Raw genomic sequence first — 15,138 nt, forward strand, 5'->3', positions numbered from 1 at the left:
TTCCACCATAAGAATCCCAGCCCTGATGCCCCTCCCCTCCTTCACATGTACTCAAACGCTCCACCCCATCAATCCCTACCTGCCTGAAACGATGTAACACAAACAACCCCCCCCCCCCAAACAGCCAGAAACTCCAGAAAGTCCCCTAGGGACTTTGCTATTGCTATCGATTTAAGCACTATCACCTACCTCTAGTGATGGGCGGCCGCACATAATCCTAACACAGGTCGATATCATCTACCCAAGCTCCCACAGAAGTCAGTAGCGCTAGCATATTTGCAAGGGCTGCATGCCTGGCTGTGCGTGGCTACAAGAGAAACAAGCCTTGAGCCTTTAACTTCTACCTAGTCGGACAGCAGCACGAATGCAGGATTAGATGTGGGCCTAGACAGCCCATACCTACTGTTCCACAGGGCTGGAGAAGGCTCCTCCGGTGCGCTGACTGCCAGGGGCAGAGGAAGCCGGGTTTGGAGTTTGCAAAACTTCAGTCTTGATTTTGTACAAACCGACCAACCAAACTAGGGATCAGACCCAGGTTCCCTTTTATCTGTAGTTACAAATCAACCTGATGCACAGGGTCTCATAGCTGCAGATGACTACGCTGTCACCTATGCATGGCTAACCTGGTGCCTGCGTGGGTACCTGCTGTCACATCCCTGCTTACATCATAACACTTTTAAAACACGCTGCTCATCCTGGTCAAAGTTATCCTCCTCGTCCCCAGCCGTCTCTTTCCTGGCATGTGCCAGGGCTGTGCAAAAGTCCCATGAGCACATGATCCAAATGCAAAAATGTATTGTGTTTTTGTGACAATGCCCCAACAGTGTCCCCCTGCCCCCACGCGAGCAGCTTTGCAGAGGACACAGGTGACGAGACATGCTTGTACCAACGTTTGAGGCAAAAGTTGACCTTTCCGGGAAGGGGATGGGAACTGATCCAATTTAAATGGCGAACATTTCCCAGGAAAAAGTCCACTTCCTTCCCTCCCCCTGCTGTGTCACGCAGCTCTAGGGCCAAATTCAGAGCTGGTGTAAGTGAGTGCCACTCCTTTAAAGCGCTAGCTACACAGCAATCAGAGGTCTGATTGCAGAGCAGAGATATAGCTTCAGTGGAGATTGGAAAGGCATACACACACGAGCTTTAATCAAGTGAGTGCGGCTAAAAATGGCAGTGAAGACGCAGCAGGGGGGGCTGCATAAAACCCGCCCAGACCCCTGGGTACGACTCATGTTCCTAGCCCAGGGTGAGGTCTGTGCGGCTGCTGTTTTTAGCAAGCTAGCCTAGCTAGATTAAAGCAGGCAGGGGGTGTGCCCCTCTGAGCTGCAGTCACGCCCCCGACTGCAGTGTGGACCTGCCCTCACCCAACGGAGTCCCATCTCCACACCGCGGAAATGCTCCTATTGCTTCTTCATGTTCAGCCAGGTGCCCTCCTCAATGAAACCAGACACACCAGAGATCCTGCCTGGGCCCCGTCCGCTGACGGTTCCTGTCGCTCTGACAGTGGCAGGAGGGACTTCCTGGAGGACGCGGGAGCTGAAGGCCGCTGGCGAGTGTGACGTTACACTCCAGATTCTTTATGAAAATATCCTTATAATATGGATATGACATAACTGAGATATGGTTTATGCAAGATGGCTCATGTAAGGTATCATTGGAAAGGTTCTGATTTCCTGAATGTGATTATCCAATTTGTATGCATGTATCATTTCTGTATCTAAAGTTAGGAATATGGCCTATGTAACAATTACAACTGGGTGTGTGTTGGGAAGACACCCACCAAACGACAGGCCATCAGATTTGATGGGCCATTAGGAGGAACAACAAGACTGTGAAGATACTAATCTTTCTCCCTCCTGGGAGGCCATAGCTGTGAAACTACTAGGTCAGGTGGTCTTGTCACCTGATACTGAACATTATCTGGGACTTCTTGTCACTTTCCACTAAAAGGGTGGGGTCAAGTTTGGGAAACAAAAGATCCCCACCTTCTGTAAAACTTATTTAAGGGTGGGGAGGAAGGCAAATGGAGAGGAAAGAAGAGGGACTGCTGAAAGTACCTGAAGGGACAAAGGAACTAACCTGAGGGGAAAGGCAGGGGTGAGTCCAGACTGAGACAGGGGTCCAGTCTGTAAGAAGAAATAAGTGGAACTTGGAGCTACAGAAACTCTGCATCCCGCCTAAATTCAAGATTCAGGGTGAGAAATTACTATTTATAACCAATTTCTTTAGTGAAACAAGCTTAGTTTGCGTGTTTGGTTTTATTTGCTTAGTAATCTGCTTTGTTCTGTTTGCTAACCCTTATAAGCACTTAAAATCTACCTTTTATAGTTAATAAATATATTTTGTTTATTATTAAACCCAGTTTGTGCGATTTCTAACTGGGAGGGCACAAAGGGGTGCATATTTCTCTTCACATTGAGGAAGAGGGTGAATTTTTATGAGCTTGCGCGGTGCAGATTCTTCTGAACAGCGCAAGACAATATCCCTTTGGGTCTGCACTCCAGGGGAGGTGGGCTCCTGAGTGCTGGGGCAAGTCCCGTTAGCTGAGTCTTCCCAGAGCTGATCTCTGTGTCTGTGTCGTTCTGCAGGTGGGTGTGGCCCTGCCTGTGTCTGTGCTGGAGGAGGCTTAAGAGCCTGGCTCAGCAAGACAGGTTAAAGGGGGCCCAGGCTGGCAGAACAGGTGGACTCAGTGGTATCTCAGCCCATCAAGTGGCATCCTGAAGGGGGGCAACCCGTGACAGCGAGCTTTGCAAAGACAGATGCCGAAACATCATGCAGGCAAAATGACTGACTCAGCACCTTGGTGGTGGCGAGAGAACATTTAATAACCCTGGTAGCCTTAACGTGCCATTGGCCAGTGAATTGCTGAGCGGAGTGGGGCGGTGGGGGGGGGGCCCTCACCCACCCGCTGCCGCAGCCCTTCCGGCTAACGATGAGGAAAGGGGTCCATGTGGCTTAGTAGCAGGGATCCCCACCCCGCCTCCCCTTTTGGGGGTGCTTGTCTAAGCCCAGATTCCCCACGTGGCTCGGGGAGAGGGGGTCGTAAGGCAAGGCCGAACTGCCCACTGAGAAATCGAGCGACACCTCAGCACCCGGTGCCTCTGGGGAGGAGACAACTATGCCTTGAAGAGTCTCCCCTAAGGAGCAGCAGGCCTGTCCTGGGCTCAATCAGCAGCACTGACCTCCCCCCATCATTGGAACATCTGCTTCAAAGAAGAACACACCCAGCAGTCCCCCAGGCGAGGCAATGAAAAGACGGGAGAGTGTCCTGGCCGTGTCACCCATCCCCTGCCAAGTCAGACCCATGAACCCATCTCTGTTCCCACCTCCTGGGTGCTGGGGCTGGGCTCGTCCCTGCCCTGCTGATCTGTCTGCTCCAATAGCCTGTCGGAGGACTCGCCCGTGCTTTCCAGTTTGGCGTAGCCTACCAGGCTGATGTGGTCAAGTCTAGGCCAGCTCCTGTTCTTCCGGTCTTTGATGGGCGCCACCAGCAGCACGCCCGGGCTGCCAAGGTCCAGCGACTTGGAGTGACCCGGATTGTGGAGCTGAACGTCTGAGTTGAAGTCGTTCTCGGTGCCTTCTGGGTCCAGGTACGTCTCGCCAGCAGCGACGGACGGAGGCCTGCTGCCTATGTTAATAACAACATGGCCACCCTGGAGGTCATCTCCTCTGGGGGAGACACTGCCGACCCTGGGTGGGAGAGTCCAGGAGAGCCTTGGTGCCTCATCCGGCGTCCCTGCCAGGCTGATCCCCCCCTCGTCGCCCGCCCCCGGAGATGCAGATGGCTTCTCAATGAGGCAGTTGTTCACCTTGATGATGGGAAGTGACCGGGCGGTGGCAGCCAAGGAAATTACAGACTCGGCCCCGCGGGTGAAGGACAGATTGAGGTTCCCCTCCATGGAGTTGCCAGAGTCTGAGCGGACGCTGAGGAGGGACATGGAGGGGGAAACCCCTTTGTGATGGAGCAGCTGGGCTGTCGTCTGGAGCCTGTTGTGCCCGTAGCAGTCGGCCCATTTGTTCCTGGGACTGGAACAGGATTGGAAGCCGCTGGAGGAGAGATCCACCTCGTAACAGCCCTCGACACACTCGGCATTGGCCTTGAGGAGGGGCAAGCTAGTCGTCCTCTGGCAGTACTTGTCCTCCTGGCTGAAGTCCTGGAGGAGGCCCGGGGTCATGGAGTAGAGGCCTTTCTGCATCAACAGGCGGGTCTCCATGTCCCTGTTCTCGTACAGCATGGTGTTGGCGCAGATGACAATGAAGAGGCCGACGCCCATGATGACGGGGCCAATCAGCTTCAGCTTCTCACTGTGAGGGAAGTAGCGGGCCTGGGCAGAGACCTTCACTTCCTTCTTCATGTCCCCCATGCCGCTGGAGTTACCCAGCCTGGCCCCGGGCCCGGCTGCGTGTGGGCCCCGGTGAGGCCAGTAGCCCACAACGGCGATCGTCATGCCGACCAAGACGACGGAGACACCCACCATCACGAAGGCCCCTGAAGGCGAGCGCATCCGGAGCTGTCCCTTCACGGCCCCCTCGGTCGGCGGCTTGCGCCTCAACCTGCGTCTGTGCCTCCGTGGAGGAGGGGCGGGTCCCAGGGGCTTCTTCTCCAGAGGCTCCTGATTTCTCATGGCTCTGCTGGCTTCGGCGCTGCCGGCCGTCATGGCATCCTCCTTGTCAGGTCTTTCTAGAGAGTGGGGGAGAAAAGAGATGAACAGAAGGCATCACTAGCAGACAGTGGAGAGGAAGGGCTCACAACCGAGGAGCTGGGACATGGTGGCTCATGCAACAGGCCTTCCCCTTCCCTTCTCTGCCTCCTGCCTACGTCCTCCTGGAGGCATTTCTCTCCTTTCCACTCAGAAGCTAGACTGGGTGGTGTCTTTCAAACACAAGCGCCTAGCCCATGCCCACCCAAAGCAATGCACATCTGCCTGATGGATTAGTAAGGTTGATTGCATGTATAGCGGAAGAAAACAATGGTCCCCACCCCGAACAGCCCAGCAAATGAAAAGGAGACCGTGAGCATGAATGCCTGTCTGTGCAGGTGAAAATAGCTCCCTGGGCACGTCAAAGCAGCGCGGGCACATGCAAGATTTGTTGGCCCAATTACTGACAGGACAAATAAACAGCCCTTGCTCCGACAATGTTCACACTGAAGTCGTGGTGAGTAAGGACTCAGGCTTTCAGCCTGTACTTTCCATTTCTCCGGCACCTTCTAGGTAGGGATGTCGAAGGATCTTACACGTATTAGCTAAACCTCACAACGTCTCTGGGTGGTCGGTCTCGTTATCCCACCCCATTTGCAGCTGGGGAAACTGAGGCACGGAGCAGGGACGGCAAGTCTGCGTGCAACAAAACCCGGGTCTCCCAACTCCCAGCCCAGGATCTTAGCAACAGAGCCAGTCTTCAGGCAGCAAGAAAAATATCTCCATTAAAACAAAACAAAGCAGCAGAGGATCTTGGGAGCGTCACATTTATTCTCCAATCTGCTCAGTTTCCTACTCAAAACAAGTTGTTGTTTTTAACGATCAGCGTTATCATTATTATTATTGACTGCCGCTGAGCCGGGGGTCTGATCACCAAGCTGTGAACTTCCATAACTCTCGAGCAGCCATCGTTAATGGTAATGACCTTCCCATTCCAGACTCAGCCTGAAGCTCTAGTGATGATTCTAGAAGCTGGGCAGAATCTGGCTCGTTTTCCCCCTGCAGCGTCACAGGGCTGACAGCAAGATCTTTGTCAAACTAAGCTGATGTCTTTTGAAAGAGGCACGGGGGGCAGATCAGTGCAGAGCTAGGGGTCTGGTTTATGGCCACACTTAAACAACCCTCGCCATTAACGCCATGTGAGGGTTTCACAGACCCCATCAGTGGGTGAGAGAAAAAGCTCTTTTCTTATTACAGGGTCAGTGGCAGGAGAACTGAAAGAACGGAAGAGTCTGTCTTACTGACCTTTCTACCATTTACTTCTTGTTCTTTGCTCAGCTTGGGAAGTGGAGCTAGACTAGCCGGTTTTTGCTTTTTGCTCATAGTCAGTTGCATTTCCTCAGTGGTCCTGCATTAGCTCCCGCTGTTGTGTTTGGGCTCCTAGAACTTCAGGGATTGGTTGATATAAAAAAACCTTGTTTTCAATGAAACGTAAGAGTCATAGACTGTAAGCCCAGGAGGATTATTAGATCATCTAGGTCAGTGGTTCTTAACCTGGGGTGCACGCACCCCCTGGGGGTGTGAGATGCCCTCTCTGGGGGGGCGAGACATGCCAGATTTTTTAGAAGGTAAATCATTGAAAACACAAATTAAGCACAGGCACGCAAGTACAACTACTTTGTTTCATCACACCTATGTATTTATTAACATTATACATTTTTTAACGATTACTGTAATATACAAACAAAAAATATAGCTAGGTTTAAAGAACTGACCTACTTTAACGATTTTTGATACGGGGTGCGAGAACCAAAGGGGGGCAGGCTGCAGTAAAGATTAAGAACCACTGATCTAGTGTGACCTAGGAGAGACTGGTTTCCGAGTGGCGGCCGTGTTAGTCTGCATCAGCAAAAAGAATGAGGAGTCCTTGTGGCACCTTAGAGACTAACCCATTTATGCCCAAATGAATCAATAAATAAATTTGTTAGTCTCTAAGGTGCCACAAGGACTCCTCATTCTTTTTTCTAGGAGAGAATATTCACCTCTTCTGAGGCAGGCAGGATTTGAACCTGGATCACTTGCACATTAAGCAGAGCACTCATCTGCTAAGCTACTGAGAAAGTAAGAAAATAAATGAATATATGGACAGTATATTGGTATGTGCAGTAGGGGCCCGGAGGGCAACTGCCAATATACCCCAAAGGTACCACGTGTGCAAGAAAAACACCCTTCCAGAGCAACACTGAGACGTTCCCCTCAGCGTAGAGCAAAGCCATGGGCTGGCTGTACTCGGCACGCACAGAACAGTTAGCCACGTCTGAGTGGCTTTTCTCCCACGGAGGTACAGCGTGCGCATTACTCAGCAAGTCTTTGTTACATACGCAGGAGCACAGCCTGTTTTCTAGGTCAGTTCTAGAGCTGACTGAACCAGCTGATTACCCCCCAGGCAGATCCTTACCCCAGCTTGTCGGGACGTCAGGACAGTGGCTGGGAGCAGGCTGCTGGGTTAGCAAACAGGCATTGACTGAGCCACGGATGATCAGATTTTGCAAACAAACAAGGGGTTTCAAATCGAACATGCGGAGAATATTTTCCCCCATGTTGTGGATTGAAACTGGGTTTAAAAATAACCCTGCAGCCACATTCCAGCTTGCCAGCTGCCAACATTGGTTGGCACTAAGGAAGTTTGTGTCCACACACCAACTTGGCAGCTAACAGCATCTTGCTCCTGTCAGAGGACTAGGCTGGCACGCGGCTCCTTTCCTGTCACTAGACTGGAATGTAGTATTTATGTGGCACGGACAGGACCCCCCCAGCAGTGCCCGTATGACTGACTTGGCCAGCCCTCCTTTCTCCCTCTGTGTGCATGACTTCCGGGCACTCTATCCCCTGCCGAAGCGGGATTGGAGAACTGCCCAGCTTCTCCCACAATGCACCGATACAAGCACGCAGGGTGTAGATGCGGACGTGCCGTGGTGCTGAGGCAGCCAAACTATAGCCTGGACCCAGTCTGAATTGTGTTCCTCAAAACGGGTTAAAGAGACCATGCCCTAAATCCCAGCTGTCGACAGAGCGCACACCAGTTCGCAGCCTTCCCCTGCAGAATTGGGAACCCAGTCACAACAGGATGGGGAGTTGCGCACCACAGACAGAAAGTCAAATTGATTAGAAATGAAAAACACACACCAGGAAAGAAGGAAAGCGACCTGCCTAATTTCACTGCCTAATTTGAGCGAAGTGCAAAAAGCCAGCAAACAGCATAACCAATGGAAAGCAAATGAGATGCTAAAGTTCTTCCAATTTTAATCATCTTAAGGCATTATTAGTATCAGAGGGAAGGAATTAAATATACAAGCTTCATGATGACAGTGTGTTCCTGGCCCAGGGCTGTCAAGCTGTGACAATTTGAATGAGGGAGATTTAAAGGGAAAAAACCCAACAAACCCCACAGCCTACTGATGAGTGAGATTTTAAATCTGCCTTTGAAACATACTGCTAAAGCCTTCATCACATGGGGAAAGGCATTATAAAGGTTGCCTTAACAGTCACCTAAAGTGATGGAGTCAGCCCCAAAATGAGCGAGATTTTCTCCCTTAAAACCGTCTGCTACCAAATGAAGTTACCAGGCATTTTAAATCTTCCCTAATACTTCCTAAGATTACGTTTGCTTCTCCTCAGTGTGCCGTTGTTTATATTGTGTTGTCTCCAGCCCTCTGTGGAGAGCAACTAACCTCAATTACAATCTTAGATTTGACCTACCTTTAAAAAACGACATTCAAACTTTTAAATGTCCTGCTGACAACTCCAAACTCCGTGGATTTTGCAAAGCCTCTTTGATGCTGCTGCAGACTTTGGCTGTTGTAGGGTCGAGTGAAATCCACTCCCCAGAGCGCAGTCCATTGCCTGCAGTTTCAGGGACGAGGATTCTTGTAAATTTCACACATGGTCTTACCATTAAAACACACAATGGGCTGGTCCTATTTTTGGCTGCCAGCCTTGTCAGTGTCTCTTTAAACCTAATTCCCTTCCTATCTCATTTAGCTTCCCCTAAGCTCCGCATGTCGAAGCAGAGACCCAGCTACTTTTCAAGGCAACTGCCTATAATTGCTTGGGGACTAACAAGCATCACACCCAATTGACCCTCATTCCAAGGGTCATCCGTCAGTCGGACTTAAGTTTACCTGTGTCCCACACAGACCGGCTGTTATTCCCACCCTTCATTACTGGAAATGACCTGTGTCAAAAGTGCCCGCTCACAAAGCCAAAACTGTTAAAAAGAAAGATGACAATTGTGTAAGACGGCACCATGTGGTTTGATGTGTCCGGCTCTGCTGCTATGCCCTCTACTCCTCTGAGCCACGATCTGCTACTTACCCTCTGGTTTCCTCAAGCAAGACCTGATTCGAAGCCTGCTGAATTCACGGGCTTTGGATCAGGCCCACGGCGTCTCTTGTGCTACACACAGAACGGACGGTGCCAGCAGCTAGTTGTGAAAAGGGTAAGTGAGCTAGTGGCCTTCCGCGCGATGAACTGGGGCTCATCTAGTGCTGGCAAGAGACGCCAGCAGGCCTCTGGTCATCTCCAGACTAGGAGTGTCGTGTGAGCTTCCTTCCCTGCCCCACGACCGTGCCTCCATTCCGAGTGGGAGGTCTGGTTGTCCAGGCGGGCGGGGAGTTGATTCTCCATGATCCACTTTGGCTTCTCCACAGCCCTCCAACCAGGCAGCCAACCAGGGAGGTGAGTTCTGCAATGGAGTGCTCCAAAGCTTTCCGTGGTGGGGTGGGCGAGTGCTGATCAGAAGAGGGTGTGTTGCGTTTAAAGGGGTACTCCAGTTTGGTTGGCCTCCCAGAACGGTCTCCATCATTTTATCCTCTGATCCCCAAAAGGCTGTTTGTCCTGCAAATCATCACTGCAAGTGGCATTTCAGGACAAGCAAGAAACAACCCACCCTGCCCCAAAATTTCTTCATGTGACATTCTCCCCCCGCCCACAATGCCCTCTCCTGAGCATAGATGGTATCAACACAAAGCGGCGTGTTTTTAAAAGTTGGAGCATTTAATACTCCTCGCTAGAGATGGCTGTTCCCAGAGTTCAGCACCATTATTTTTATTAATAGAATCCCCAAGGGTTACATAAGCTTCTTTTTAAAAAAAACCCAGCGTTGCCATCAGATTCTAAAACTCCCAGACACTGTCACTCGAGTTAATTGATTAATTCGCTATTTTAGCAGGAGCACCAAACCTCACCACGTGTAAAGAGAGACTGAAGCCCCCTCTGTTCTGTGTGGGACCCTACTGCACTCCCTGTAAAAGAGGGGCGTTTGCCCCGGTGTCACTGATGAAAGATGCCCCATCCCTCCTGAAGCGCAGTTTGCTGTGCAGCTTATCGGCTGCTGCCCGCCAACCCCAGAGGTGGCTGCATTTCAGCAGATCTGTATGTCTGCAGTTTGGGAAGGGTTTGGGGGGTCCCGTGGGATGAAAGCTGCTACAGAAATGGCATTAGCACTATAGAGTGAGGCAGCAGCTCAGCTCCTAGACTGGGCGTTTGGAAGTTAAGCTTCCAATCCCTGCAATGAGCCTTTCATTAAAAATCAGAACTATTTCCCTAATCCCCCATCACATAGACAGGTTGATGGCTCCCCCCCAATCCCTCTCACCCCTCTCCCCTCCCCACCCCCACCCCTACTTGCTTAAAATCTTAAGATAAACCTTGGAGGACTTGGCAAAAGCAAACTTGGCATGAAGCACGTGGGCGTTGGGAAAAGCCTCTCTGCAGATCCGCTGCACTATTCTCTTCCCAACACCCCCTGGCTGTGGGTAGGGGCATTCTACTCATGACAGGCCCAGCACCACAGGCCTGGGTTTGCAAAGCGCTACACAACGGCGCGTTAGCTTTCGCAGCAGCCCCCTGGCCTGCTCGGCGGTATAGAATGAGCCCAGCTTGCTGGAAGGAGATGCTGCTCTTCCACACGTCCCTAGCACCGTCCATCCCGTGAGCCCGAAGCGTCCCACGCACTCACCTCGCGGGCCAGGACCGTATCCTGAGTTTACAGATGGGGAAACAGACTCGACCGAGGCCTCCCAGTGAGTCAGCAGCAGCGCTGGGAAAGGAGCCCAGATCCCCGGAACCCCTCTCTTCTGCGTTACCCACAAGAAGCAGAGACACAAGGAAGGAGACAGTATTGCCTAGTGGCTAGTGCACTGGACCAGGAGTTAGTTGACCTGAGTTCTATTCCTGGCTCTGCCTGCAGGGTGACCTGGGGCAAGTCACTGCCCCCTTCTATGCCTCAGTTTCCCCATCTATAAAATGGGGATAACGATACTGATGACCTTTGTAAACGGCTTTGAAATCTACTGATGACAAGAGTTGGGTATTATCATAAGACTTCCCCGCCCCCACCGCCCCCCAGGAAGAGCCTCAGTCCTGCGGGCAGTATTTAACACAACCCCCTGCTCCAAACACTACACCTGTGGGTGAGCGACCTGGACGAGGACCTGGGGAATCCAATCCCCACTTGCTGGGGAAGGGCAGTTCCGGTTTTCCTCGGCACTTCTGAAGGCGCAGTCAGGCGAGTGGCTCCTGGACCCAGGCTTGCTGCTGTGTGAGAGGAGACTCTGGGGAACCCCTGGTTAAAGTTCCAGATAGAAGCAAGGCCTGGGGTGAGTCCCTTCCTTTCACTGCAGTTCACCCCTGGGTGCTCCCGCCAGGCACGGCTCATCTCTGGGGCTTGTAACACTGCTTCGCAAAAGGGAAGGGTTTTCCTTTGGCCTTTGGAATGAATGAGATTGCCCCAAACAGGCAGGTATGAAGCAAAACTTTCCTTGGGCAAGATACAGTCTCACGGCCTCCTTTCAAAACCTTCCCCCCCATCCAGACCACACAGGCCGAGCGCTGGGCCGTGCCACCCCCACACTGAGCTGGTTCTTCAAGAACAGGGTCTGTTACGTTTCCAGCGAAGTGCCGCTCACGTGCAAGCTTGTTTGCTCTGCACAGCTGTCTCCCTCCTTGGCTGGAGCGCTAGAAGAAGCCATTGAAGCAGATTCCCCAGTTTCTCTACTTTGCAGCTCCTGCACCCCCAAAACATTGGAACTGTCACAGGCTCCAGAAGGGAGTTTTCAGAGGAACCCCCTGTTAGAACAGCCCTGGCTAATCTGCAATACTCCGGCATGCAGGCAGCTTTCTCCCGTACCCATGCCCTGGAGCCCAGATGGGATACAGTGCCGCCGTACCAGAATATCGCTATTCCTGGACCTATGCACCGCCACCAGCGAGCCTCATGCCTGCCCCCACAGCAAATCCCCTCAGTGTCCTGGTGAGCCGTGCTAGAGCCGCTCCTTAATGTGCTGCAGGCCAACCAGTTGCTCGCTCCTGGACAGCGAGAGATGCCCAAGGAATGTCGGTATCTCCAGAGAATGCTACAGGACAGGAAGCCTGGAGCTCTGCCTTCCTTGGGGAGGGGAGAAAGAAATTCCTGGTGCTGATGCCCTAGGTGGAACGGACCCGACCGAGGGGCCCTCTGGCGACCACATGCTCACACTCTTTCTGGGGACACAGCCCAATACCACCCTGGGGACCACTTCCTTGCAAGCCAATTGCCACATCCTCCCATATGCCCAGCATGGCAGTCCCAGGCCCACATGCACCTTGGCTTCTCAGCATTGCCAGCTCTCACCATATCAAAGGTTTTGCTTAAAGCCCCAGGCAGCTCCTGGAGAGGACTGATTGCACGAGCAATTGTGATTGTGGAAGAAGTGACCTGAGTGCATCTTAAAGGCTCAAAAAACCACATGGCAAATAAAAAGCCCCCCGCATTTCTGATTAGTTTTGAAAATTGTGTGGTTTTTTGCTGGGGGGGACTCTTGCTTTGTGAACTTTGGGGGTTTAATTTACAGTACTGAGGGCACAAACTTGTATGAGCTAAAATTGCTCTGTCAGGCTGGGCGAGCAGGAGAACAAACGGCTAGCGGTCTGGAGGGGAGGGAGACGAGAAGAGGAGATGGGATCTGGAGGTCTCAGAAGAAAAATACTTCTCATGATCTCTCATGCGGAGTTAGCTGCCCGGCCGAGCCCAAGCACAGCTCAGAGCCTGATCTCTAGAAATGGGTCTCTAAATCTCCTTTTGCACTCCGCTGTGCAATACCTGGCCCGGGCAAGGCGAGGAGACAGCGATCAGCAAAGTGGTTTACCACTATTCTGGTTCCAGTTCCCGTTCAGGCCTCGTTAGCACCGAGCGCGCCAGAGTTCAATTCTTGGCTCTGCCATTGTCCTCGTCTGTGGCTTTAGGCACGTCGCCCACAATCTGCTTTGTGCTCTAGGGGCCAAGCAGGGTGAGGCTGTGCAGTGCGCGGCCGTTGCGGCGTGCGGTGGGAGTGCCGAGCCCTGAGTTAACAAATGCTACAATGATCGTCCCCTTTGACTGGAACGAATGCAATGTCCCTTTTCCGAGGCATGTGACTCAAGAGAACTGGTCTGTTACGGACAGCGCCCTTCCAACCCCATTAGCTGGGCAGGCAGGACAGCGCCAGACTCCAGAGCACACGTAAACCCTTGTCTTCCCAAGACAAGCAGAGGGAGAAGGTGCCACCGCATTGGGTCTGTGACGTTGTGCAGTCTATATGGTTTTATAAAAACATGATAATAAGTGAATATAATGTAACTGGGATAGTTTTAGAGAAAATACGGTAATAAGTGAATATAATGTAACTGGGATAGTTTTAGAGAAAATACGGTAATAAGTGAATATAATGTAACTGGGATAGTTTTAGAGAAAATACGGTAATAAGTGAATATAACGTACTGGGATATGCTTCATGCAAAAGGTCTCTTGTAAGGTATCATTACAAAGCTTATAATCTACTGAGTGTGATCATCCGATTTGTATAAATGTACCACTCTTGTATCTAAAACTAGAAATATAAAATATAACTCTGAGGACCTATTGTAATTATGCAAAGTGTGGGCCATTAATGATGGTTTGGAATCTTGATGACTCCCATTAACCAGGACCATTGTCTGCAGATGGCTGTTTACCTGTGAGTCTCCCTGTATATGTGTGTGCTGGCAAGTGAGTAATGAAGTCTTGCAGTGACATGTGATCATGTCACCTGAACTGGAATCCATCTTTAACCTGGTGCTTTTCCAGTGAGGGGGGGTGGAAACCCAGAGGGACAAAGGGTTCCCGCCCTATGCAAAAGATATATAAAGGGGTGGAAGAGAACAGAGAGAGAGAGGAGCCATCATGAAGAATCCCCTAGCTATCACCTAAGCTGGAACAAGAGCTGTACCAGGGGAAAGAATTGTGCCCAGGCCTGGAAGGTGTCCAGTCTGAGAAAAACTTACTGAAGCATCTCTGAGGGTGAGATTATCTGTATTTAGTTTGATTAGGCATAGATTTGCGCATTTTATTTTATTTTGCTTGTGACTTACTTTGTTCTGTCTGTTACTACTTTGAACCACTTAAATCCTACTGTCTGTATTTAATAAAATCACTTTTTATTTAGTAATTTACTCAGAGTATGTATTAATACCTGGGGGAGCAAACAACTGTGCATATCTCTCTATCAGTGTTATAGAGGGCAAACAATTTATGAGTTTGCCCTGCATAAACTTTATGCAGGGTAAAACGGATTTATCTGGGTTTAGACCCCATTGGGAGTTGGGCATCTGAGTGCTAAAGACAAGCACACTTCTATGAGCTGTTTTCGGGTAAACTTGCAGCTTTGGGACAAGTGATTCGGACCCTGGGTCTGTGTTGAAGCGGACTGGAGTGTCTAATTCAGCAAGACAGGGTGCTGGAGTCTTGAGCTGGCAGGGAAAACAGAAGCAGGGGTAGTCTTTGCACATCGGGTGGCAGCTCCCAAGGGGGTTTCTGTGATCCAACCCGTCACAGGGTCTCACCCGGGGCCCGATCCGCGCCCCATCAAAGTCAATGGAGGTGGATGGGATCCTTACAGCTCAAGGCTGCATCCCCCACCCAGCCGCAGAGCTCCCTCCACCACTGTGCTGTCACCCACTCATCCCCGGGTGGGCAAGGCATCCAAGACACGACTGCCGGGAGGGGCCAGGCAGCGCTGCTCCTGCTGGAACAATCATCCCCGGAGTCACCTCCCACCACGCAAGGAGAAGGGGAATCATAATTACAGTCTGCGCCAAGATATGATGGTTAAAAATAACTCCCTTTCAGTGTAACCTTCCAGCGCCACCCACGCCCAGGGGGCAAAGAGGAGACGCTCCTGGAGCCCTCTGCCAGGCGCAAGACCCGCGCTGCCCCCTTCCACCATCCTTAGTTCTGCTTTGATCCCCTGGTCAATCTCCCCTTTAATATCGGAATTGTTGGACTCGGAGCCCTGGGAGGTTGGAGGCTGCTCGTTCCTCCCAGGACAAGAACAGCCCAACGTCAAGGGGACTACGTCTGGGAGCGGAGTCCCCCCTCCACGGCCCATTCAGGCCGAGCCTGCGCCAGGGAGTTGGCCAACAGGGGTCACTTAGTGCTAACTGCGAC

At 51.6% G+C, this 15,138-nt stretch overlaps 1 protein-coding gene across 1 annotated transcript; it reads right to left on the bottom strand.

The window, feature by feature from the left end:
* Nucleotides 1-3,293: 3,293 nt before the first annotated feature.
* Nucleotides 3,294-4,655, bottom strand: TMEM200B (transmembrane protein 200B). Its single transcript, XM_065421505.1, has one exon. The coding sequence runs from the start codon at nucleotides 4,653-4,655 to the stop codon at nucleotides 3,294-3,296; it is 1,362 nt and encodes a 453-aa protein (XP_065277577.1).
* Between the last annotated feature and the right edge of the window lie 10,483 nt (nucleotides 4,656-15,138).

The sequence above is a fragment of the Emys orbicularis genome, chromosome 23, assembly GCF_028017835.1.
Source record: "Emys orbicularis isolate rEmyOrb1 chromosome 23, rEmyOrb1.hap1, whole genome shotgun sequence".
NCBI lineage: Eukaryota > Metazoa > Chordata > Testudines > Emydidae > Emys > Emys orbicularis.